We start from the raw sequence: 25,310 nt of genomic DNA, 5'->3' as shown, positions 1-25,310 counted from the left end.
ACTCGACCCGAAACGTCACCCATTCCTTCTCTCCAGAGATGCTGCCAGGCCCGCTGAGTTACTCCAGCTGTTTTTTTGTCTATCCTCAGCTATTACGCAAACATTCAGGCATGTGTTAAATGTGATAGGGATGTGGTAGGAATTCCACCACCCCAAGAAGTGTGTGAGGTTGGGGGTCTTTAGATGATAAAAGAGTTTTCATCTCCTCTCATAGAGTCATCGAGTGATACAGTGTGGAAACAGGCCCTTCGGCCCAACACACTCACACCGGCCAATAATGTCCCAGCTGCACCTATCCCACTTGACTCCACTTGGTCCATATCCCTCCAAACCTGTCCTATCCATGTACCTGTCTAACTGTTACCTAAATGTTGCGATAGTCCCTGCCTCAACTACCTCCTCTGGCAGCTTGTTCCATACACCCACCACCCTTTGTGTACACATTACCCCTCGGATTCCTATTAAATCCTTTCCCCTTAACCTTGAACCTGTGTCCTCTGGTCCTCGATTCTCCTACTCTGAGCAAGAGACTCTGTGCCTCTACCCGATCTATTCCTCTCATGATTTTATACACCTCTTTAAGATCACCCCTCATCCTACTGCTCTCCATGGAATAGAGACCCAGCCTACTCAACCTCTCCCTATAGCTCACACCCTCTAGTCCTGGCAACATCCTCTCTTTTTGTACCAATTATTTTAAATGTTTGCTCCAATGTTTTTGACACCTGCCCGTTAAGGGACATCGACCTTTAATAATTTTATGCACAGTTTCCTCTCATCCAAAGCAAATCCGATCTTTCATACAATCTCTTCAAGGTGAGAGGCGAGAGATTTAAGAGGGACCTCGTTCAACTTTTTCATCAGAAGGCAGGCAGTCTGTATCTGGGACCAGCTGCCAGAGGAAGCTTTCAAAGCAGATACAATTACGAATTTAAAAGACATTTGGACAGATATATAAATAGGAAGGGCTTCCAGGTCTCAGGGTCAAATGCAGACAAATGGGACTCGTTCAACGTGCCGACTTGATCAGCATGGACAAGGAGGGCTGAAGGACATGTTTCTGTGCTGTAAACCTCTATGACTTATCAGCTCCAGTTCTCCATTCCTGGCAACCTTCCTTCCTCAGGGGATATGGGGAGAAGGCAGGAACGGGGAACTGATTGGGGATGATCAGCCATGATCACATTGAATGGCGGTGCTGGCTCGAAAGGCCGACTGGCCCACTCCTGGACCTATTGTCTACTGATATCTTGGAGCTTGGATGATTGACCTCCTCCATGTAAACCCCAGTCATTCTCCTTTTGGGAGGAGCGCGACTCCAAACCCTACAGTTAGTTCCCTGTCCGCCCCTAATCCTGGAGTGTGGGTGACCGGCCCTGCCACCAAGATGTTGCCAGGTGCCATGTTCTCAGATGATGACTTCAAACTTAAATGTAGCTGGCAGGATAAAGATGAAACAAATATTTCACAAGCGGTTGATCAGAAGGCGAGAATCTTCCAATTTCCGCAGGAGAGAGTTGGTCTGGTCTGGTCAGCTAGAGAGAGTAAATGCATTTTAATTGAAAAAAATAGGCAATGCATTCAGGAATGTTTAGGTTTAAGTTTCTTATTGTCACATGTGCTTCTTCTTGCCTATGACGTGCACAGCCTAAAGTTGTAGGACAACTTGTTCTATTTGATCTTATTTGATTGTGCACGCCAGGTTGATTGCATTCGTTGAAACAGGGCGGACCACACATGTAGGTTGCAGTCTCCCACCCCGTCACAAGTACTGAGGTACAGTAATACGGTTTGTTTCGCATGTTAACCAATCAGGTCAGCTAATAATCACAATCCTAATCATACTTTATTGGCCAAGTATGTTTTGCTACCTAAGAGGAACTTGATGTCAGGACTTTCATGTGAAGAAAGACTGGACAGACTCGGCTTGTACTCGCTAGAATTTAGAAGATTGAGGGGGGATCGTATAGAAACTTACAAAATTCTTAAGGGGTTGGACAGGCTAGATGCAGGAAGATTGTTCCCGATGTTGGGGAAGTCCAGGACAAGGGGTCACAGTTTAAGGATAAGGGGGAAATCCTTTAGGACCGAGATGAGAAAATCATTTTTTTACACAGAGAGTGGTGAATCTGTGGAATTCTCTGAAACAGAAGGTAGTTGAGGCCACAGTTCATTGGCTATATTTAAGAGGGAGTTAGATGTGGCCCTTGTGGCTAAAGGGATCAGGGGTTATGGAGAGAAGGCAGGGATGGGATAATGAGTTGGATGATCAGCCATGATCATATCAAATGGCGGTGCAGGCTCGAGGGGCCGAATGGCCTACTCCTGCACCTATTTTCTGTTTCTGTTTCTATGTTGATTTGCCGTACATTCATACCAATAAAAAGCAACAAGACACACAAAATACATTTTAACATAAACATCCACCACAGTGACCGCTCCATATATCTCACTGTGATGGAAGGCGAAACAAGTGTTCAAACAAATATATGATGCAATCAAGCCAAACTCAAATACAATAGGTAGGGCAAAGGTACAGAGTGCAGAATATACGTGTAGTATTGTTGTGCATCAGTTCCAGAGACAAAGACCAATGTCCACAATGGGGTAGAGGTGAATCGGACAGCACCCTAGCTTATGGAAGGACCGTTCAGAAGCCTGATAACAGAGGGGAAGAAGCTGTTCCTGAGTCTTGTGCTGCGCGCTTTCTAGATTTGGTGCTTTCTACCGGACAGCAACAGGGAGAAGAAGGAATGACTGGGGGTGGGACACAGGAAAGGATTGCAGCCCAAATGATATTGGGAAAGCAGTGGAACTGGAAGAGTGTACGTATACGAGGTAGTGGGCGATGAATGATGTCCTTATCACTGATGTCCAGAAAATGAGAGAAAACAAGCCACCAAAATGCACTGAATCCCAAGGAATCCCAATGGGAAGAGTTTTCCAGTCACAAGTATACAAGTTAACCATTATCTTTTCCTTTCTACCACTGCACCAATGTTGAATTTAATGAGCCACTCTCCATTGGAACATTTTAAGCAAATCCATGCTGACATTGTGAACATTAGGAAAATGGGACTTCTTAACTCAATGTTCATGCCGTCCCTCAGAATCAATACACAATAGACAATAGGTGCAGGAGTAGGCCATTTGGCCCTTTGAGCCAGCACTGTCATTCAATGTGATCACGGCTGATCATCTCCAATCAGTACCCCGTTCCTGTCTTCTCCCCATCTCCCCTGACTCCGCTATCTTTAGCAGTCCTATCTAGCTCTCTCTTGAAAGTATCCAGAGAACCGGCCTCCACCGCCCTCTGAGGCAGAGAATTCCACAGACTCAGATTCAGATTCAGGGTCAAAAAGTGTTTCCTCATCTCTGTTCTAAATGGCTTAGACATTCGAAATGCATGTGGCATCTGGTTTGGACTCCCCCAACATTGCAAACATTTTTTCCTGCCTCAATAAATAATAACTGTCCGTGGGGGGGTGAACTTAAGTCACCGACCTTCGTTGTTTTAGAATGAACGGTATAAAATGATTAGTAGACCTCGTCCAACAGAGTAGGTCAATTGAGCGCCTCCCGGTGGTTAGGAAAAAAACAGTCCATGGTTCTGAGAGCAGTCCTAAATGAAAGTCATGCAGATAGCTTTCATTTGATGACACAGCGCACACCCACTTGGACATTTGCTTCTTGCCAAACCGGTAACAGCGTTGCAACTACATCAATCCAAAAAAGTGTTTCTTCTTTTGTTCATTGAATGGCTTACCCCTTATTAGAAAATAGGTGGCCCCTGGCCCTCCGTGCCTGCCCCAACCCATATAACATGATTCCGCTAGCCCCTGGAGTTCTATTTAACTCCCTTGTAAATTCATCCAGTGACTTGGCCTCCACTGCCTTCTGTGGCAGAGAATTCCACAAATTCACAACTCTCTGGGTGAAAATTTTTTTCTCACCTCAGTTTTAGGCTTCTCCGTTGGTTCTTGAATGAGGATGTGGAACGATTGGTTGAAACCTTAATCGTAGAGTGATACAGCGTGGAAACAAACAGGCCCTTCGGCCCAACTTGCCCATGCCATCCAACATGTCCCATTTTCACGAGCCTGCATTTCGCCCATATCCCTCTAGACCTGTCCCATCTATGCACCTGTCTAATTGTTTCTTAAATGTTGTGATAGTCCCTGCATCACATCACAGTAGAAATATCACCTGTGGAACATCACAATGGAAACATCTTTTTAATTCAGCCCAGTTCATTTCACTTGCTAATAATTGCATTGTAAAACTATGAATTTCCAGGAAATGTTGAACTCAAGAGGGAAACATGAGAGTTGTAGATGTAGCCCAGTCCATCACACAGCCCACACTCCCCACCATTGTAGATGTAGCCCAGTCCATCACACAGCCCACACTCCCCACCATTGTAGATGTAGCCCAGTCCATCACACAGACCCCATTCCCCACCATTGTAGATGTAGCCCAGTCCATCACACAGATCTCATTCCCCACCATTGTAGATGTAGCCCAGTCCATCACAGAGCCCACACTCCCCACTATTGTAGATGTAGCCCAGTCCATCACACAGACCACACTCCCCACCATTGTAGATGTAGCCCAGTCCATCACACAGACCCCATTCCCCACCATTGTAGATGTAGCCCAGTCCATCACACAGATCTCATTCCCCACCATTGTAGATGTAGCCCAGTCCATCACACAGATCTCATTCCCCACCATTGTAGATGTAGCCCAGTCCATCACAGAGCCCACACTCCCCACCATTGTAGATGTAGCCCAGTTCATCACACAGATCTCATTCCCCACCATTGTAGATGTAGCCCAGTCCATCACACAGACCAGGCTCCCCACCATTGTAGATGTAGCCCAGTCCATCACACAGCCCACACTCCCCACCATTGACTCCATCTACACCTCACCCTGTCTTGGAGAAGCAGCCAACATAATCAAAGAGTTGTCCCACCCCAGTCATTCCCTCTTCCTCCTCCCCCCATCCAGCAGAAGCTTGAAGGCAACTGGCTGCCTCTTTGAGACCACGCCTCCTACAGACTCCTTCACTGGCGGGGAGGACCTGGGGCCACCACTCTGTAATCGCCTTCATTCCCAGGCATTTGAGTTGCCAAACCAGGTCCTGATATAAAGAGTCAACCTGCTTGGAAATGGATAGGTGAATTTTAGAGGGATATGGGTCAAACACGGTCATGTGGCACTAGGGTGGATGGGGCATCTAGGACGACATGGGCAAGTTGAGCTGAAGGACCAGTTTCCATGCTGTATGACTCTATGCTCTCCACCATACATACACCTGGAGAAATTCAAGAGCGTATTGTCGACTTTTCCAGTCCCAAAATCCTAAGTACTCCAGCGGAGTCATTTAATTGTTCACTGATGTTGATAAAGTCTGGGTGAATGGACACTGCAGCGAAGGTTTCTGTTTTCATCTTAATACTAAACTTCCATTTAGCTTGGTGAACGCTTCACTAATACACGATCCTTGGCACAGTATGGTTGTAATCTAATGGAAATAAGCATTTGGATATATTTTCGCCACTCACATCTGCAAAGTTAACTTGATCTCATGGTTATGTTGTGCTCTCCAGTTGGTTAAACAATGATGCGTTGAGAAGAAATTGATGTCAACCCACTTGAGTCGGCCAACCAGAAAATAAATCATAAATTATTCAAGTTGAATACATGTATTCATAACTCCTGCACCTGCAGTGGTCTCTCAAGCCCTCTGTCTGAAGAAGGGTCCCGATACGAAATGTCGCCCTACTCAGGGCAGTCATTTCAATGCCATTGCATTGTTGACGACTTGGCGCTCGACTCTGATGGTGATGATTGAGGAGGTGGTGAAACGTGATGGGGGATATCCTGTCAGGTATAGATAGGGGAGGGAGGGGTTGGAGATGACAGGTTGACACAACATGCTGGAGTAACTCAGCGGGACAGGCAGCATCTCCGGAGGGAAGGAATGTGCAACGTTTCGTATCAAGACCCTTCTTCAGAGTGATGTCAGGGGAGGGGTCGGGACAAAGATTGAATGTAAAGGAGACAGTAAGACTGGTGGGAAAACTGGGAAGGGGAAGGGGATGGAGAGGGAAAGCAAAGGCAATCTGAAGTTAGAGGAGTCAATGTTCACACCGCTGGGGTGTAAGCTGCCCAAGCGAAATATAATAATAATAATAATAATAATAATAATTTTATTTATAGAGCACTTTAAAAACAAACATAGTTGCAACAAAGTGCTGTACATCACTAATCATTGACAAAAAAGTTAATACACACCAAAAATAACAATCAAAAGAAATAGTAGGAAAAGACATGTAAAATAAAGAAACATCAAAAAACACCACACAAACAGAAGCAAAGCCTCAGGCATGGTCAAAAGGAGGTGCTGTTCCTCCAATTTGCGCTGGGCCTCACTCTGACAATGGAGGAGGCCCAGGACAGAAAGGTCTGATTGAGGGGGGGGTTGAAGTGCTGAGCAACCAGGAGATCAGGTAGGTTAAGACGGACTGAGCGGAGGTGTTGGGCGAAGCGATCGCGGAGTCTGCTCTTGGTCTCGCCGATGTAGAGACGTTGACACTTTAGGCTGTGCACGCCGTACGCAAGAAGAAGAAGAAAAGACATCGACACCTGGAGCAGCGGATAAAGTAGATGGGGTTGGAGGAGGTGCAAGTGAACCTCCGCCTTGACAGCAGCAAGTGGGTGACACAAAGTGACAGACAAAGTAAAGACAGTGGGAGTCAGGGAGGGGAAGGCAAAGGTTGTGACAACTGTGTGGATGATGAGCAGAAGGTAGAGACCTGTATCATAAAGCACCTATTGATTCCAGAGCTAAGATATTAATTTAGCACCACAGTGTATGCATGAGAAAGATACTTGTATTTGTTGGGGCCATTTAGTTTGTAACAAACTTCCAATTTTCTTCACACAAATTACTGGGACTAATTGATTTTGTGACAAGGATAAATAAGCAAGATGATGGTTACTTTAAATAGCTCGTATAAGAGTGTGCTCTTTAGGCTAACATCATTAATTGGTGCAAATCAAAACAAGATGAGCGCTCAGTTTCCTCTTTGTTTAGCACCTTTTGCAAACATCAGCGTTATTACTCGATACTTAGGTGTTTTACTTTAATTTAATTAATTTTATTTAACGTACAACACTGTAACGTGGGCTTTTGATAAGTGGTCAAACCCAATTGTCACGGGACGTGTGATCATTCATACTCCGCCAGACTCCATGCAGGCAACTGCCGGGTCATTTATCCCAGTTATTATTAGATTTGGTTTCGGCCAAGCCCGATGCACTGGCTTCTCATGTCGTGACAAGCTTGGCTCCAGTTTGCTCGCTCACCACATTAGTTTAGTTGCTGACGCCTGCGTTTGAGCATCGGCTGATAAAGTCGTGGCTTCAGATGCACGCCTCTGGTACCAAGAAGGAGACTGACTCTTGTAGGAAGTGCTTCAGAGATCTTGGTCGCCGCTCACTTGGCGAGGAGCGTTCTTGCTGCTATTCGCCCACTGAGTCGACCGTTCCCATTCCTACTGACCATCGACCGCCCGCCCGCCCATTCACGCTAGTTCCACGCTAGTCAGCGCATTTTTACATCCACTCCTTACACAATAGGGGCAACTTATGGAGGCCACTTAACCTACTAACCCGCACGCCTTTGGGACGTGGGAGGAAACCGGAGCACCCACGTGGTCACGGGAAGAACGTGCAAACGCCACGCAGACAGCACCTGGGCTCTGAATTGAACCTGTTGTGAAGCAGCAACTCTACCACTGAGCCACCATTTGTTATTTGTTCCAATAACGGATAATGATCAGTCAAATCTGTGGCAGTCAAATACATATCAGTGAAGACATAAGGGCCTGTCCCACTTACGTGTCCTTGGCACGCAAATTACGCGACCTCGTGGTCGCATTGAGGCGCACGGGCATCGTGTGGTCGCGCGGGGCCGGTCCCGTTTAGAAGCGCGGAGGGGCATGTAGTTGTGCGCGACATCGCGCGGGGCTCAGAAATTTCTCTAGCGAACGAAATCTTCGCGCGCCAACGGCCCGTCGCGGAACTGACGGCCAAAGTGGGACAGGCCCAAGACCCTGGCGAGACGCAACGTCTCACCTCCAACAGCAGCAGAAGCAGGCAAACGATCGGCGAGCTCGGCCTGGGGCTCACGGCCATTGCGGTCCGGATCCGCCCCCACTTCTACTCCCAGAACGGGGCTAAGAAAATTGAAGATGGACACAAAATGCTGGAGTAACTCAGCGGGACCGGCAGCATCTCTGGAGAGAAGCAATGGGTGAAGTTTCGGGTCAAGACCCTTCTTTTCAGACTGAAGAAGAGTCTCGACACGAAACATCACCCATTGCTTCTCTCCAGAGATGCTGCTGGTCCAGCTGAGTTACTCCAGCTTTGTATCCATCTTCAAATGACATCACGCGCTCCAGACGGCTGAGCATATGCATGTAATCACGCCCGACCTTCGCGGGACCGTCGCGGCTCAATGCGACCACTAGGTCGCGTAATTTGCGTGCCAAGGACACGTAAGTGGGACAGGCCCTATAACCATTTGATTTTGGATTGGATTCTCTGCATGAAGCAATGGCTCAGGCAGTATTAATGTGCAGCAGTGATGTTATAAGACTAGATATACAGCCGTCTGGATTAACACCCTGGAAGCATGGCTTCAAATCCCATCGAGACAGTCTGGGAATTTAAATGCAGTTAATTTAATCATCTGAGATGAATAGATAACTGTAAATGATGAAGCTATCAGATTATCCTTGAGGGAATGAAATTTGCTCTGCTTGATCAGTCGGTTTCATTTGTGCTTCTAAAACCCGCGTAGATTATTAATTGCCCTCTGAAATGGACGGACAAAGCTCTCAGTTGGTCAAAGGTATAAAATGATGTGAATAACACAATGAACTGGGGCGCGTTCAACAAGAATGACGTGCAGGAAGGAACTGCAGACTCGAAGATAGACACAAAATGCCGGAGTGAAGTCCCTGTCCCACTTAGGAAACCTGAACCGGAAACCTCTGGAGACTTTGCGCCCCACCCAAAGTTTCCGTGCGGTTCCCGGAGCTTGCAGGTGGTTGCCAGAGGTTGCAGGTAGTGGAAGCAGGTAGGGAGACTGACAAAAACGGACTAAACTAACTGTATCATCGTTCTGGGTGGGTGGAGGGGAAGTGAGAATATGAGGAGTGGGTTGGCGGGGTTGAACGCTCGGTTACCCGTGGCGGAGGGAAACTAACGCTGACGAGAAAGGAAGACATTTTGGATGCGTGGATGTGGACCATGGTATCATCAGGCAAATGCAATAGAGATGGTGATACTGGGTTGATGGAATCGATTTCTAGTTCAGTCAGTTCAGTTTAGTTTATGGTGGACGAAAAAGCTGGAGAAACACAGAGGGTGAGGCAGCATCTATGGAGCGAAGGAATAGGTGACGTTTCGGGTCTCGACCCGAAACGTCACCTATTCCTTCGCTCCATAGATGCTGCCTCACCCGCTGAGTTTCTCCAGCATTTCTGTCAGCCTTCGATTTTTCCAGCAGCTGCAGTTCTTTCTTAAACATTGTTTATTGTCACGTGTATCGAGGTACAGTGAAAAGCTTTTTGTCGTGCGCTATCCAGTCAGCGGAAAGACAATACACGATTACAATCGAGCCATTCACAGTGTACAGATACACGATGAGGGTATCTGTACACCGTTCGACCATGAATCTATGTGAAAAGGAATAGATTCAAAGTTAGTTATGGAAAGTTGTGGGCTTGTGTTGTGGTGGATAGCAGCCATTAACCTACCCCGTAAAATAGAAACTGACCAGCTGCATCGTGGCCTGGTTCGGCAACTTGAGCGTCCAGGAGCGGAAAAGACTGCAGAAAGTTGTGACCACTGCCCAGTCCATCGCCGACTGTGACCTCCCCACTATCGAATAGATCTATCGCAGTCGCTGCCTCAAAAAGGCTGCCAACATCATCAAGGACCCACACCATCCTGGCCACACACTCATCTCTCCATTGCCATCGGGAAGAAGGTACAGGAGCCTGAAATCTGGAACATCCAGGTTCAGGAACAGCTACTTCCCCACAGCCATTAGGCTACTAAACACGATATCAAACAAGCTCTGAACAATAACAGGTACACAAAAAAGCTGGAGAAACTCAGCGGGTGCAGCAGCATCTATGGAGCGAAGGAAATAGGCAACGTTTCGGGCCGAAACCTGAAGGGTTTCGGCCCGAAACGTTGCCTATTTCCTTCGCTCCATAGATGCTGCTGCACCCGCTGAGTTTCTCCAGCTTTTTTGTGTACCTTTGATTCTCCAGCATCTGCAGTTCCTTCTTAAACTCTGAACAATAACAGTTGATTATTATTATTGCACTATATCAGTTTATTTATTGTGTGTATATATATATGGTCTATAGACACACTGAACGTTTATCTCCTGGTCTGTATTATGTTTCCATATTCTGTTGTGCTGCAGCAAAGCAAGAATATCATTGTCCTATCTGGGACACATGACAATAAAACTCTCTTAACTCTTGACTCTTGACTTGAGAAAGGGAAGGGAAGAGGCAAACATGGACCAACTCAAACTTTCTCCTTCTTGGTGGACTGCAGGGTTGGTTGTCCTCTGCAATTGTTACTTGCTTCATAGCTTTTCATTTAAAAAGCCCCAAATGGCTGGAGTAACTCAGCGGGTCAGGCAGCACCTCTAGAGAACATGGATATGTAACTTTTCAGATCAGGTCCTTTCTTCAGCAAACCAGCTGGTTTCTCATAGATGCTGCCTCACCCGCTGAGTTTCTCCAGCACTTTTGTCTACCTTCGATTTTCCAGCATTTGCAGTTCCTCGTTTCGACTCTAGCTTTGTTCCTGAGACTCTAAGTTGAAGTTATCTCAGGTTAAATCATGGTCCTTGAAGAAAACACAGGTTGAACTTCGATACTTTCAGTTTGTTTCTTTCAGTTTTAGTTTCAGAGATACAGCGCGGAGAGTCTGCGCTGACCAGCGGTCCCTGCATATCAAGAGAGAGCTAGATAGGGCTCTTAAAGATAGCGGAGTCAGGGGATATGGGGAGAAGGGGTACTGATTGTGGATGATCAGCCAGGATCACATTGAATGGCGGTGTTGTCTCGAAGGGCCGAATGGCCTACTCCTGCACCTATTGTCTATTGTTTGACACTATCCTACACACACTCGGGGCAATTTACATTTACACCAAGTAAATTAACCTACAAACCTGAATGTCTATGAAGTGTTCGGCATGGACTAGAAGGGCCGAGATGGCCTGTTTCCGTGCTGTAATTGTTATATGGTTATATATGGGGGAGGAAACCAAAGATCTTGGAGAAAACCCAGGTGGTCACTGGGAGAGCGTACAAACTCCGTACAGACAGCGCCCGTAGTCAGGATCGAACCCGGGTCTCCGGCGCTAAACGCTGTAAGGCAGCAACTCTACTGCTGCGCCACCGTGCCCGCCCCTTTTAAGACCCCATTTTGGAATCAATGAACGCGTTTCCAGATGAGCTGAATGGTTATTGCAACCAAAATGGAGTGTACTGCTTTCTTTGTTCACATGGTGAAATAGTGCTCATCCAACTGTGTCCTGATAGTGTGTGTGACTCATGATGAGGTATTTATTGCCCAGAACAATATTCTTAACCAGTAGGTTCCTCTATTGACCTGACCTATAAATCATAGCTGGAATGGCTTTGCTCAGACCAGAACAATGGTTTCCAGAGGGCCAAGGCTTCCAATAATGAGGAAAGCCATTTTGATGACAATTGATGGTAGTCATTTGTTTCCGTGGTGGAACGTGGCGTTTAACAGGAATGAAAGCGTCGAATCCTTAAGTGTAATGTCAGATGTCTCCTCATTACACTGATGATGAGAATGTGACCTATTTAAGGTGAGCAACTCCGTAAGATTGCAACAAAAATCATTTTGCAATACCATGTCCTGTCGTGGGTAGTTTCTATAGGATCTTCTATAGGCTTCAGCAACATAATCAAGGCCCAGTCGCACCCTGGCCACTCCCTCGTCTCCCCTCTCCCATTGGGCAAAGGGTATAGAAGTGTGAAAATGTTCACCTCCAGATTCAGGGACAGTTTCTTCCCGGCTGTTATCAGGCAACTGAACCATCCTACCACAACCAGAGAGCGGTCCTGAACTACTATCTACCTCATTGGTGACCCTCAGACTATCCTTGATCGGACTATTGAATTTACCTTGCACTAAACGTTATTCCCTTATCATGTATCTGTACACTGTAACCGGATCGATGGTAATCATGTATTGTCTTTCCGCTGACTGGCTAGCACGCAACGAAAAGCTTTTCACTGTACCTCGGTCCACGTGACAATAAACTAGACTGAAACTGAGGATGTAACTTATCTGTAGCACGTGGTACACTCCCCCCTTTGCAACTTTTTCACAGTGGCGCAGCAGTAGAGTTGCTGCCTTGCGGCGCCAGAGACCCGGGTTCGATCCGGACCAGGCGTGTTGCCTGTATGTAGTTTGTATGTTCTCCCCGTGACCTGCTTAGGGGATTTCCCCAGATCGCCGGTTTCCTCCCACACTCCAAAGACGTACAGGTTTGCAGGTTAATTGGCTTGGTAAATTTGTCCTTAAAGCCCTGTCCCACGGTTCGAGTTCATTCCAAGAGTTCTCCCGAGTTTAAAAAAAAAACAAACTCGTGGTAAGCACGGAGAATGAATGTAGCGGGTACGTCGGAGCTCGGGGACGTCTCTTAGCGGCTCGTAACGTTAACGGCAGGTACTCGGGAAGACTCGCTAATGGCAGGTAAGCTCGGGAAGACTCGTGAAGATTTTTCAACATGTTGAAAAATGTCCACGAGAGCCCCGAGTACCGAGGAGCGGCCATTACCGTAAATCTCCGAGTTCGAATCAGGGCAAACTCGAGAGAGCTCTTGGAATTAACTCGTACAGGGCTATTAGTGTGTGTAGATTAATGTTAATGTGTGGTGATCGATGGTCGGCCTGGACTCAGTGGGCCGAAAGGCCTGTATCAGCGCTGTATCTCTAAACAAAACTAAACATTCCACCCCTCCATCTCATCCCTGTGCCCCAGACCCCTTTCCCCTGACCTCCTCACCCCCCCGCTTCACACATTCCTTTATATCCATTTGGCTTCAGATTCAGATTCAGATTCAGATTCAACTTAACAACGAAATGCAGTTAGCATCTCCCTGGAAGAGCGACATAGAATATGATTTCAATATATAAATCTATTTACATGCATACAGTCATAGACTTCTTTTTCCTGTGGGAGGAGTATCCGGGAGGGGGGTCGGGGGGGGGGAGGTGTGACAGCCGCAGGGAAGAAGCTGTTCCTGGACCTGCTGGCCCGGCAACGGAGAGACCTGTAGCGCCTCCCGGATGGTAGGAGGGTAAACAGTCCATGGTTGGGGTGAGAGCAGTCCTTGGCGATGCTGAGCACCCTCCGCAGACAACGCTTGCTTTCACTCCTCGTCTCTCCTGATCTGACATCCTTTTGTCTCCTTTTCATCTCTAGTCATTGACCACCCATCTGCAGGTGCTGTGATGGTTCAGGTCCTATCTGGCAGATAGAACCATGCGTGTAAGCCTTGGTGGCTTTGAATCCTCCTCTGCTCCCTTGGCATATGGGGTTCCACAGGGCTCAATTTTAGGGCCCCTGCTTTTCTCCCTTTATCTACTTCCACTGGGCTCAATTTTAAGAAGGCATGGCATCTCCTTTCACTTTTACGCAGATGATAGCCAGTTGTACATGCCACTCAGGAAAGAAGATAATTATTCCCTAAAATCACTTCTGTCTTGTCTTGAGGACATTAAGTCCTGGATGGCCTTAAACTTTCTGGGACTTAACGAAAAAAAGACAGAAGTGATTTTGTTCGGCCCTAATGGCTGCCGTGAACCTCCCTCTGTTGACTTGGGTCCACTTGCAGTGTTCGTAAAGCCAACAGTTTTAAACCTGGGTTTTATGATGGACGGTGATTTTAAACTAGATAAACAAATAGGCGCGGTGGTTAAGTCCAGCTTCTTTCACCTAAGGAAGCTGGCAAAGGTGAAGCCCATTCTCGAGCGGCAGCATTTTGAAACAGTAATCCATGCCTTTATTTCATCTCGGCTGGATTACTGTAACGCGCTCTACTCTGGAGTCTCACGAGCTTCGTTGGCTCGTCTCCAGTTGGTCCAAAATGCTGCCGCTCGCCTTTTAACCGGAACTCGAAAGAGGGAGCACATTACGCCAATTTTGGCCTCCTTTCACTGGCTCCCAGTGCACTTTCGAGTTCATTTTAAAATTCTTTTATTTGTTTTTAAATCATTGAATGTCCTCGCCCTGCCTTACCTCTCTGAGCTGCTCCACCTATATGCTCCTGCCCGGTGCCTCAGGTCAGCGGATCAGCTGCTCCTTGAGGTACCAAGGTCTAAGTGGAAGCTCAGAGGGGATAGAGCCTTTTCTGTTGCTGCCCCGGCACTCTGGAACACCTTGCCGCTGCAGATCAGACAGGCCCCTTCACTGTCCATCTTTAAATCCTCCCTAAAAACTCACTTTTATTCACTGGCTTTCGACACTGGATGAGACTTTGTTCCTGTTTTTAGTGCTTTTAATGTCTTTTAATTTTTACTGTTTTTATAGTCCTGTCGTCTTAATGGTTTTAGTAGTTTGTAATAACTTTTTGTTGACTTCCCATGTACAGCACTTTGTGGTAACTGATGTTGTCTAAAAGCGCTTTATAAATAAAGTTATTCTTCTTATTATTATTATTATTAAGATAGACACAAAAAGCTGGAGTAACTCAGTGGGACAGGCAGCATCTCTGAAGAGCAGGAGTGGGTGATGAACCAACTCATCTCAACCCGAAACGTCACCTGTTCCTTCTCTCCAGAGATGCTGCCTGTCCCGCTGAGTTACTCCAGCTTTTTATATCCACTTATCACTTGCAGGGCTTTGTCCCATCCCCATCTCGTTTCCACCATCCTCCCCCCTCCTCCCCCCCCCCCCCCCAGGGCTACAATCAGTCTGAAGAAGCACCCTGCCCTGAAAGGTCACCTATCCGTGTCCTCCACAGATGCTGCCAGACCCGCTCAGTTACTCCAGTACTTTGTGCTTTTTTTTTGGGTAAACTAGCATCTGCAGTTCCAGGGCTTTCCTGTAACTTCTTTACATCCCTCTGCTGGAAACTTTTTTTCAATGGTGTGATGTTGAGGTGCGGCATATTTGATAGATTTATTCCAACACTGTGGTGCAAATCATATTGTCCATGAGGGTGAAACAAAACCCATGTTTAAGAAAGAATTACAGTTGCTGGAAAAATCGAAGGTAGACAAAAATGCTGGAGAAACTCAGCGGGTGAGGCAGCATCTACGGAGCGAAGGAAATAGGCAACGTTTCGGGTTGAGACCCATGATGCTTATGCTTTAATGATTATTTTTTTGGAACTTGGCAAGTTGTATGAAAAGTATTTTTTTCCTTGTTTATCACTTTATTTACAATGTACCATCTTTACACATTCTGTTGTGCTGCTGCAAGTAAAGGCCCTGTCCCACTGTACGAGCTCATTCAAGAGCTCTCCCGAGTTAAAAAAGAAATCAAACTCGTGGTAAGCACGTGGAATGTACGTAGCGGGTACGTCGGAGCTCGGGGACGTCTCTTAGCGGCTCGTAACGCTAACGGCAGGTCCTCGGGGAAACGCGGTAAGCTGGTGAAGATTTTTCAACATGTTGAAAAATGTCCACGAGAGCCCCGAGTACCTACGAGCGGCCATTACCGTAATTCTCCGAGTTCGAATCAGGGAAACTCGGGAGAACTCTTGAATTAGTTTGTACAGTGGGACGGCCCTTAAGGATAGACTGTTCTATCTGGGACACATGACAATAAAACACTCTTGATGATTGACTTAACCATTCATCCCTCTGGAGAGGCTCTCCGGCATCTAGCAGGACATTTTGCTGCCCTTTTAATGGAATGATTATAGAGCATATTGACTCGACGCTGTGCCCATCATCCCATTCATTTATTGACACTGCCTTGGCAACAGAGGCTCTGATTTAACAAAACTGCCTATTTCCTCTATTAAGCGCGCCGGGAAGGAACGTATTAGAAGCTGTATCACAGGAAATATCTTGTACCCCTCACATTCAGCGCCTTTATTTCTCTTTCTTGGCAAACAGTCGGCAGTGAGGGGTGAATCTGTGGAATTCATTGCCACAGACGGAGGTGGAGGCCAAGTCTTTGGGTATTTTTAAAATGGAAATTGATAGGTCCTTGATTAGGCAAAGGATATGGGGAGCGGGCAGGAGAATGGGGCTGAGAGGGAAACGAGAGATGTTCAAAGGGCAGAGCAGACTCGACGGGCCGAATGGCCTAATTCTGTTCCTCTGTCTTGTGGTCTTATGAACAGCTGTGCACCAAACAGTGCGAAGAGCTATTGAAACACTGATGCATTTGGCCTAGGTGCTAAATGACTGCAGGCAAGCGAGACTTCCTATTGATTAAGTAATGTAATATTCCGTTACTGAATTAATTCATTTCCATGTGATTCTGCTGCAGTATTGGAATATCGACTGCAAATCCCAGAAGGATCTGTAGGTGTGTAGCGTCACATAAGGCTGATGGTGGCGTGGCTGGGTGGCGTGGCTGGGTGGCGTGGCTGGGTGGCGTGGCTGGGTGGCGTGGCTGGGTGGCGTGGCTGGGTGGCAGGCTGGTGCAGCTAGTAGCTCCAGGTTCAGACTTTTTTTTTTTTTTTTTTTTTTTTTTTTTTTAATTTAATTGAATAATAAAACATGAGTAATGGATAAATCAGACCAATTCATAACGAGTTGGTCTCCATTCGTCGTTTTTTTTGGAATCATATGGTGCAACACAATTGTAAAAAATAACTGTTTCAGGACTGGACGAGGGTTGGTCAAGATTATAAATAATGATCTCCTTTTCTTTTCTCTATTTTCTCTCTCAACTTTCCTCATTTACTCATTTTCTTTCTTCACACACTATATATTTCACATCTTTCTATCCTTTACTATCCAACTTCTTTTTCTTATTCTAATCTTTTTTCAATGTAACAAAAAAAAAAAAAAGTTGTACATAAAATGTATTATGAAAATATATATTAGGCACTTTGGTGCCATGTGACTGTACTTACTTCTAATAAAATGATATATTTTAAAAAAACAAAAAAAAAAAACATGAGTTATAAAGAAACGAGTAGAGAAAGACAAATGATCATAGAGATTGGTGCGGGAGATAGGAAGGGAGCCCGAAAGAAGAGAGAATTACACAAAAAGATACAGAAGAATGGAGATGGAGAGAGAAAAGAAGAAATAGAGAAAGAGAGAGAGAGAAAGAAAAGAAGTTAAAAAAAAAAGAGATTGAGGGAGATAGACCTATTTAATGTTCAAGGCCACCCGTCACCTAGTTCTGAAACATTTGATTTCTACGGTTGTGTTGCAGCATGTGCCTGTAAAAAGTCGATAAAAGGAGACCAAATCTCCAAGATTTGGTCTATTTTATCTGCTAGTGGGAGTTGCATTTCTTCCATTTCAGTCTTGTCAGTCAGTGTGGTGTTTTAATGAAGAGCGTTACCAGTCCGCTTCAGTTCCGTCAGAGCAGATCACACTGGGGAAGCTTGCTGGTTCTCCTCACACATCAGAATTGAAGAGAACAGCTTCATTTTCTCCCCCCAATTATTGGTGAAGCTTCAGAAGGGAAAGTAGAGGAACAGAGAGGGTTCGGTCTGTTCAGCAAGCAACACTGTAGGAAGTCTCTCCTGACTTGGGTGGCAGTGGTAGAATTTACAGTGCTGTCTGTACAGAGTTTGTAAATTTCCCCCGAGACCTGTGTGGGTTTTCTCCGAGATAGACAATAGACAATAGGTGCAGGAGTAGGCCATTCGGCCCTTCGAGCCAGCACCGCCATTCAATGTGATCATGGCTGATCATCCCCAATCAGTACCCCGTTCCTGCCTTCTCCCCACATCCCCTGACTCCGCTATCTTTAAGAGCCCTATCTAGTTCTCTCTTTAAAGCATCCAGAGAACCTGCCTCCACCGCCCTTTGAGGCAGAGAATTCCACAGACTCACAACTCTCTGTGAGATAAAGTGTTTCCTCGTCTCCGCTCTAAATGGCTTACTCGTTATTTTTAAACTGTGGCCCCTGGTTCTGGACTCCCCCAACATCGGGAACATGTTTCCTGCCTCTAGCATGTCGAAACCCTTAACAAGCTTATATGTTTCAATGAGATATCCTCTCATCCTTCTAAACTCCAGATCTTCTCTTTCCTCCCACACTCCAAAGAGGTACAGGTTTGTAGGTTAATTGGCTTGGTATAAATGTAAATTGCCCCTCGGATAGTGTTAACATGCGGGGATCGCTGGTCGGCATGGACTCGGTGGGCCGAAGGGCCTGTTTCCGCACTGTATCTGTAAAGGATAATTTTGAAGAATAGGTGGGACCACAAAAAGCCCAACCCTGATTTCCTCAAATTGCAGAAACGAAAAACGAGGACAATAGTTTGCACAAAAAGACATAAAATGCTGGAGTAACTCAGCGGGTGAGGCAGCATCTCTGGAGAACATGGATAGATTGCATTTCCGTGGATGAGAAAGTGGGATAACATAGAACTAGGCATAGACTGGATGGGCCGAAGGGCCTGTTTCCATGCTGCATCTAAACTAAACGAATTGACTTCCCTGTAAATATTCATCTAGGCCAAAGATTGCCATCTTTCTGCATCTGTCTATAATTAATTTAATGTTTGATCTAAAGCATTTTCAGAATTACCTAAATCATGTCCTGCCTTGTTCAGGAACAACTATTAACAACCAACAATCCTGGTTGTTCACGAACCAGGTAAAATACATGAGTTCATTGATGTGTACTATCTTTAGTAAGAAATATGTTGACGTGGATAAGCTTTCCCCACTGGGAGTAGGGAAGATTCAAACAAGAGGACATGACTTGAGAATTAAGGGACAGAAGTTTAGGGGTAACATGAGGGGGAACTTCTTTACTCAGAGAGTGGTGGCTGTGTGGAATGAGCTTCCAGTGAAAGTGGTGGAGGCAGGTTCGATTTTATCATTTAAAAATAAATTGGATAGGTATATGGACGGGAAAGGAATGGAGGGTTATGGTCTGAGTGCAGGTAGATGGGACTAGGGGAGAATACGTGTTCGGCACGGACTTGTAGGACCGAGATGGCCTGTTTCCGTGCTGTAATTGTTATATGGTTATATGTTGGGATGTTTATACGACTATTTTAAAAACCCTCAGTTATTGTATCTCATAAGTTCATGTGATAGTAGCACAATGAGGCCATTCAGCCCTCCAGGTCTACTCCGGCATTCAATCATGGCTGATCTATCTCTCCTTCTCAACCCTATTCTCCTGCCTTCTCCTCTTAAACCTCTGACACTAATCCGTACTAATCAAGAATCTGTCAATATCCTCCTTAAAATTATCCTTTGACTTGGCCTCCACAGCCGTCTGTGGCAATGAATTCCACAGATTCACCACCTTCTGACTAAAGAAATCCCTCCTCATCTCCGTTCTGAAGGCGCGTCCGACAGGCCTTGCAGCTTCGTTCCACAAATTCCTTTTAGCCGTTGGAAATGTTGCCCCAATGGATCGGTTTATTACGAGCTTCACTGTTTGATGTATCTCTGCTGCCAGAACTGCCTTTTTGCAAGCTCACACTGGCAGCTGATGCAATACGTGCCAAGAATTTGAAATCCTGAAACTGGTGCTAAATTTCACATTAGCAACAATGATGTTACAAAAAATAAGTGTTTTTTTGCAAGTTTCTCTGCTGCTTCATAAATAGCAAAATTATCTGCGCAGATTTGTAGCCTCTCTTTTGGTGAAATATTTTCTGTGAATAAGACATTTGCTAACTTACACCTACTGTAGACAGCATTGACTGAGCAGTTAACTGCTCTAAGCTGTTCAATTAGTTTATATTGCCCTTGATGCTTACTCATTGGCAAATGTTTCTCACTCCGGAGATTGACACAAAATGCTGGATTAACAGCGGGTCAGACAGCACCTCTGGAAAAGAGGAATAGGTGATTGTTTTGGGTTGAGGCAGCCCCTGCCTCTCGGTCTGAAGAAGGGTCTCGACCCGAAACATCACCTATTCCCTTTCTCCAGAGATGCTGTCTGACCCGCTGTCTTAGAGGGAGGTGGAGGCCGGTTCTCTGGATACTTCCCAGAGAGAGCTGGATAGGGCTCTTAAAGATAGCGGAGTCAGGGGATATGGGGAGAAGGCGGAACGGGGTACTGATTGGGGATGATCAGCCATGATCACATTGAATGGCGGTGCTGGCTCGAAGGGCTGAATGGCCTCCTCCTGCACCTATTGTCTATTGTCTATTGTCTACTGCAGCTTTTAGTGTCTATCTTCGGTTCAAACCAGCATCTGGAGTTCCTTCCATCTCATTCTGGCTTGTATTTTGAGAGGCGACCAATATCTGCAGTAACTCAGCGGGTCATGTTGGCAGCATCCCTGGAGAACAGGGATAGAACATGTTTCGGGTTGGCACCCTTCATCGGGCATTAGAAAGTTGGGAGGGGCAGGACCAAGTGTGGCAGGTAAGAGGTGAGCAGTGAGAGAGGGTCGCACAGAACTCCCGAGGGAGAGAGGAGGCGAGTGTCCGAAGAAGGGTCTTGACCCCAGGCACAGAAATCGCTATCAAAACAATTTCTTGGCTGCCACGGGCGTGCGGGCGCACACACGCGAGGCTTCGGCCGTGGGCCCTGTGGACGGTAACGGTAACATCGGGAGCTGACCTGGTTGGTCACGACTGCGAACTCCAGCAACAGCAGCTTCATTCCCCCGAATCGTGGGGCTTGAGTCGGCCCGTTCACGGGGTCTTTCATCGGCCGGCGGGGGCTTCAACATCGGGAGCCTCGATCCCCTCGATGCAGCAGTTTGATTTTAAGCCGCGCCGGGCGATGAAAGGCCCCGTGAACGGGCCGATTCAGCCCTTAGAAAGCGGTAGATAAAGTCCGGATTACAAAACATGGGGGGGGACATTGTCCCCCATCTCTCAAAGCAGCGGGGAATGTCCCCCCCCAGGATTTCCGCCCATGCTCGACCCGAAACATCACCCATTCCTTCTCTCCAGAGATGCTGCCTGACCCACTCAGTTACTCCAGCTTTTTGTGCCTGTCTTCGGCAGAACCTCTTCAAAGTCGGCATACCTTGAGGAGATTTTGCCGTGCTTTTTCAAAAATCATTATTTTGCTTGTCTTTTCCTGCCAAGATATCTGATTATAATTAACATCTGCCATTGTCCTCTGGGAACTGAACTTGGCTGCAAGGAAGCAAAGCATGGGAAGCAGTTAGCACCTTTCAATTCTGCTCGCGAATTTTGTCCAACATATATTTTTGCGGGATGGATTATCGAAAAATACGTGTGAAACTTTTGCTCACAACTAAGCTCCTCTGTTGTATGATGCCGTGCCAACTGAGATTAATTAATCAATGCAGAGGAATTGTTTTTCTGTGTGACAGATTTATGAATATGAACAATTTGGACAAACCCACGTCTGGAAACACTGCAGCTAATAAATCTACGTGTCAATATCCACCCAAATCATTCATCATTCCACCACATTAAAAGTTTCCTGTCGTTTTGCAAACACCTTCAGAACTTGGTAATGGACCCTGGAGTTGATTGTATTAATTAAATAATGATCCTTCGCTTCTGCAAATGAAACCAAATTCATGTCATTACCTCAGCAACTACAGGCTTGACATGTTTCAGAAGGTAAGACAAAAATGCTGGAGAAAACTCAGCGGGTGAGGCAGCATCTATGGAGTGAAGGAATAGGCGACGTTTCGGGTCGAGACCCTTCTTCTGAAGAAACGTCACCTATTCCTTTGCTCCATAGATGCTGCCTCGCCCGCTGAGTTTCTCCAGCTTTTGTCTACCTTCAAGGTTTGCCATGTTTGTTGCAAAGCTGGTGAAAGCAGATTCAATAATAACTTCCAAAAAGAAAATGGTGAAGATTTGGGAAAAATACTGCGTCCATCTGCGAGGACGTTGCCTCGGTTAGACTTCAGAAATGGAGAGACAAGGAACTGCAGATCCTGGAATCTTCAGCAAACTTAAAATACTGGGGGATCTCATGTGAGTCAGGCGACATCTCTCAGGACACAGGTAGGCGATGTTTTGTGCCTGAAGAAGGGTCCCGACCCAAAACGTTACCCATCCATGTCCTCCAGAGATGCTTCCTGACCAAATGGGTTAATAGACAATAGACAATAGGTGCAGGAGTAGGCCATTCGGCCCTTCGAGCCAGCACCGCCATTCAATGTGATCATCCACATTCAGTACCCTGTTCCTGCTTTCTCTCCATATCCCCTGACTCCGCTATCTTTAAGAGCCCTACCTAGCTATCTCTTGAAAGTATCCAGAGAACTGGCCTCCACCGCCCTCTGAGGCAGAGAATTCCACAGACTCACAACTCTCTGTGTGAAAAAAATGTTTCCTCGTCTGCATTCTAAATGGCTAACTTTTACTCCAGGCCTCAGAAAAAGATGTGCCTTCTGATTAATTTGTGTTACTCACGATCATTTTGTTTTGGTCTCGTACACAGGGCTTGATGACTGTCTCCAGCAATACATTAAAAACTTTGAGCGGGAAAAGATCAACGGAGAGCAACTTTTACACATCACACACCAGGAGCTTGAGGAGTTAGGTGTCACGCGTATTGGCCATCAGGAACTTATCTTGGAAGCGGTGGACCTGCTCTGTGCGTTGGTGAGTTGCGGTTCCACATTTTGTTTTGCTTGTCTCTGATATTAAATATTGCCATTGAAGATTGCTGTGGGCTTTGGGACACCACTGTCAATTGGTTGCTTAAAATACAATGAACTTGCCTTTAATTATTTTTCTGGTGGCCCCTCATTATGGCATATTACTTCTTGGTTTGCAAAAAAAAAACACAGCAGTCAGTTGGAGTGATTTTTTGAGCGAGTGCCAATTACACTCAGCGCTTCGAAATGTCTGAAAATGACTGGCAATGTACATGGTTTTGGTTTCATGGGTGTGTCAGAGCTTGTCCCTGGACCGGGAGTTGAACCGCTAACCTGGGAGGATAAAGCTACCCTTTGTGCCACAGTTGATTCCTCACTGAGGACGGGCCTGCAGGAGAAACAGTGCGTGGTGGCACGGTGGCGCAGAGGTAGAGCGTTGAAAATCCAGCGGCGACCAGAAAGACGTTACGACTCTTTGGGCGACCGAGGGGACGACTCACGACCGTACAGGCGACATGTCGCGGGGTGAAGCATGGACGGTCGTGAGTGGTCGCCCAAAGAGTCGTACCTTGTTCTGGTAGTCACTGGATTTTCAACATGTTGAAAAGTTTCGGCGACCTGTATCGACCTATGACGGGTGGCGGCAGTCGCCAAAAAAGTTGCGTAAGTGGGACAGGCCCATAACAGCGGCAGAGACCCAGGTTCGATCCTGGCTACGGGTGCTTGTCAGTACGGATGTTTGTACCTTCTCCCCGTGACTTGTGTGTGTTCCCTTTTTTAATTGTTACGCTACATGGTCGATTAATTTCACTGCACTATGGTGCATGTGACCGAGGGTTACGTTTGTGCCCGGGTGGGGTTAGGAAGGGAATACGCTCTGTCCACGGGCACTCTGAGGGAGTTCCGGGACCGCTGGGCTCTGCAGGGTGTTGAATGTATCCTCAATAAGGATTGTATCATACTTGTATAGTAGTATATTATGGATATATGTTTATATTGTATTATGGTGGCGGGTTCTGGCCTGTTGTATTGTAGTGTCAATATTATTTTTTAATAATTGAATACATTTTTTGATTAAAAAATACAAAAAATGGTGCATGTGACAAATAAACTTGAACTTCCCTCTGGGATCTCTGATTTCCTCCCACACTCCAGAGCCATACAGGTTTGTAGGCTAATTGGCTTGGGATAATTGTGAGTTGCCCCTAGTATGTGTAGGAAAGTGGCAGTGTGTGGGGATCGCTGGTTGGCACAGACTCGGTGGGCTGAAGGGCCTGTTTCCTCGTTGTATATCTAAACTACACTAAAATGAAGAATCCGCATATCGTCAGGAACTTTTGCCACACTTTTTGCTTTGCTTTTCTCTCTCGTGTAGGTGAATGTAACGTACTTAGAAAGGTGCAAACATGGTCTAAATCAAATGATATCGTCTAAAGGTCGGGGAGATTCAACCTCAGCAGTTGATCTCTTTGAGTCCAGGTCAGGATTGGTCAGCAGGTGGAAGAGGCTGGCAGCAGGAGGCTTTTTGTGAATGGTCCCTGGAAGCCAGCGTGGGAGTAAAACGCCTTTGTTGGATTGGAAAGAAATTACCTGGGCCTGCACCTGGAATGGAATGGAACCAATGTCCTTGTTTGCTACTGCTGTCGGGGAGGATTTAAACTAATGTGGCAGGGGGATGGGTACAAGAGCAGAGGGGCAGGGGGGTGTAAAATGAAGGTAGAAGCAATAGGTAGCAAGGTGAAAAGTAAAAGTGGCAGGCAGACAAAACCAGGGCAAAAATCAAAAAGGGCCACTTTTCAACATAATTGTATAAGGGGTAAGAGCGTTGTAAAAACAAGCCTGAAGGCTTTGTGTCTCAATGCAAGGAGTATTCGTAATAAGGTGGATGAGTTGAACGTGCAGATAGCCATTAATGATTATGATATAGTTGGGATCACGGAGACATGGCTCCAGGGTGACCAAGGCTGGGAGCTGAACATCCCGGGATATTCAATATTCAGGAGGGATAGAGAGAAAGGAAAAGGAGGTGGGGTAGTGTTGCTGGTTAGAGAGGAGATTAACGCAATGGAAAGGAAGGACATTAGTTTGGAGGATGTGGAATCGGTATGGGTAGAGCTGCGAAACAATAAGGGGCAGAAAACGCTGGTGGGTGTTGTGTACAGGCCACCTAACAGTAGTAGTGAAGTTGGGGATGGCATCAAACAGGAAATTAGAAATGCTTGCGACAAAGGCAAAGCAGTTATAATGGGTGACTTCAATCTACATATAGATTGGGTGAATCAAACTGGCAGGGGTGCTGAGGAAGAGGATTTCTTGGAATGTATACGGGATAGTTACCTAAACCAACATGTAGAGGAACCAACGAGAGAGCTGGCTATTTTAGACTGGGTATTGAGTAATGAGGAAGGGTTAGTTAGTAGTCTTGTTGTGCGTGGCCCCTTGGGCAAGAGTGACCATAATATGGTTGAGTTCTTCATTAGGATGGAGAGTGACATTGTTAATTCAGAAACAA

At 46.2% G+C, this 25,310-nt stretch overlaps 1 protein-coding gene across 1 annotated transcript in view; it reads left to right on the top strand.

The window, feature by feature from the left end:
- Positions 1-25,310, top strand: part of si:ch211-26b3.4 (connector enhancer of kinase suppressor of ras 2) — a 370,819-nt gene that overhangs the window by 21,728 nt on the left and 323,781 nt on the right. The window contains exon 2 of the mRNA XM_055643472.1: positions 22,639-22,802. Coding sequence (XP_055499447.1) covers positions 22,639-22,802 — 164 coding nt within the window. The remainder of the gene's footprint in view (positions 1-22,638; positions 22,803-25,310) is intronic.

The sequence above is a fragment of the Leucoraja erinacea genome, chromosome 12, assembly GCF_028641065.1.
Source record: "Leucoraja erinacea ecotype New England chromosome 12, Leri_hhj_1, whole genome shotgun sequence".
NCBI lineage: Eukaryota > Metazoa > Chordata > Chondrichthyes > Rajiformes > Rajidae > Leucoraja > Leucoraja erinaceus.
This window is presented reverse-complemented; position numbering and strand designations above follow the sequence as displayed.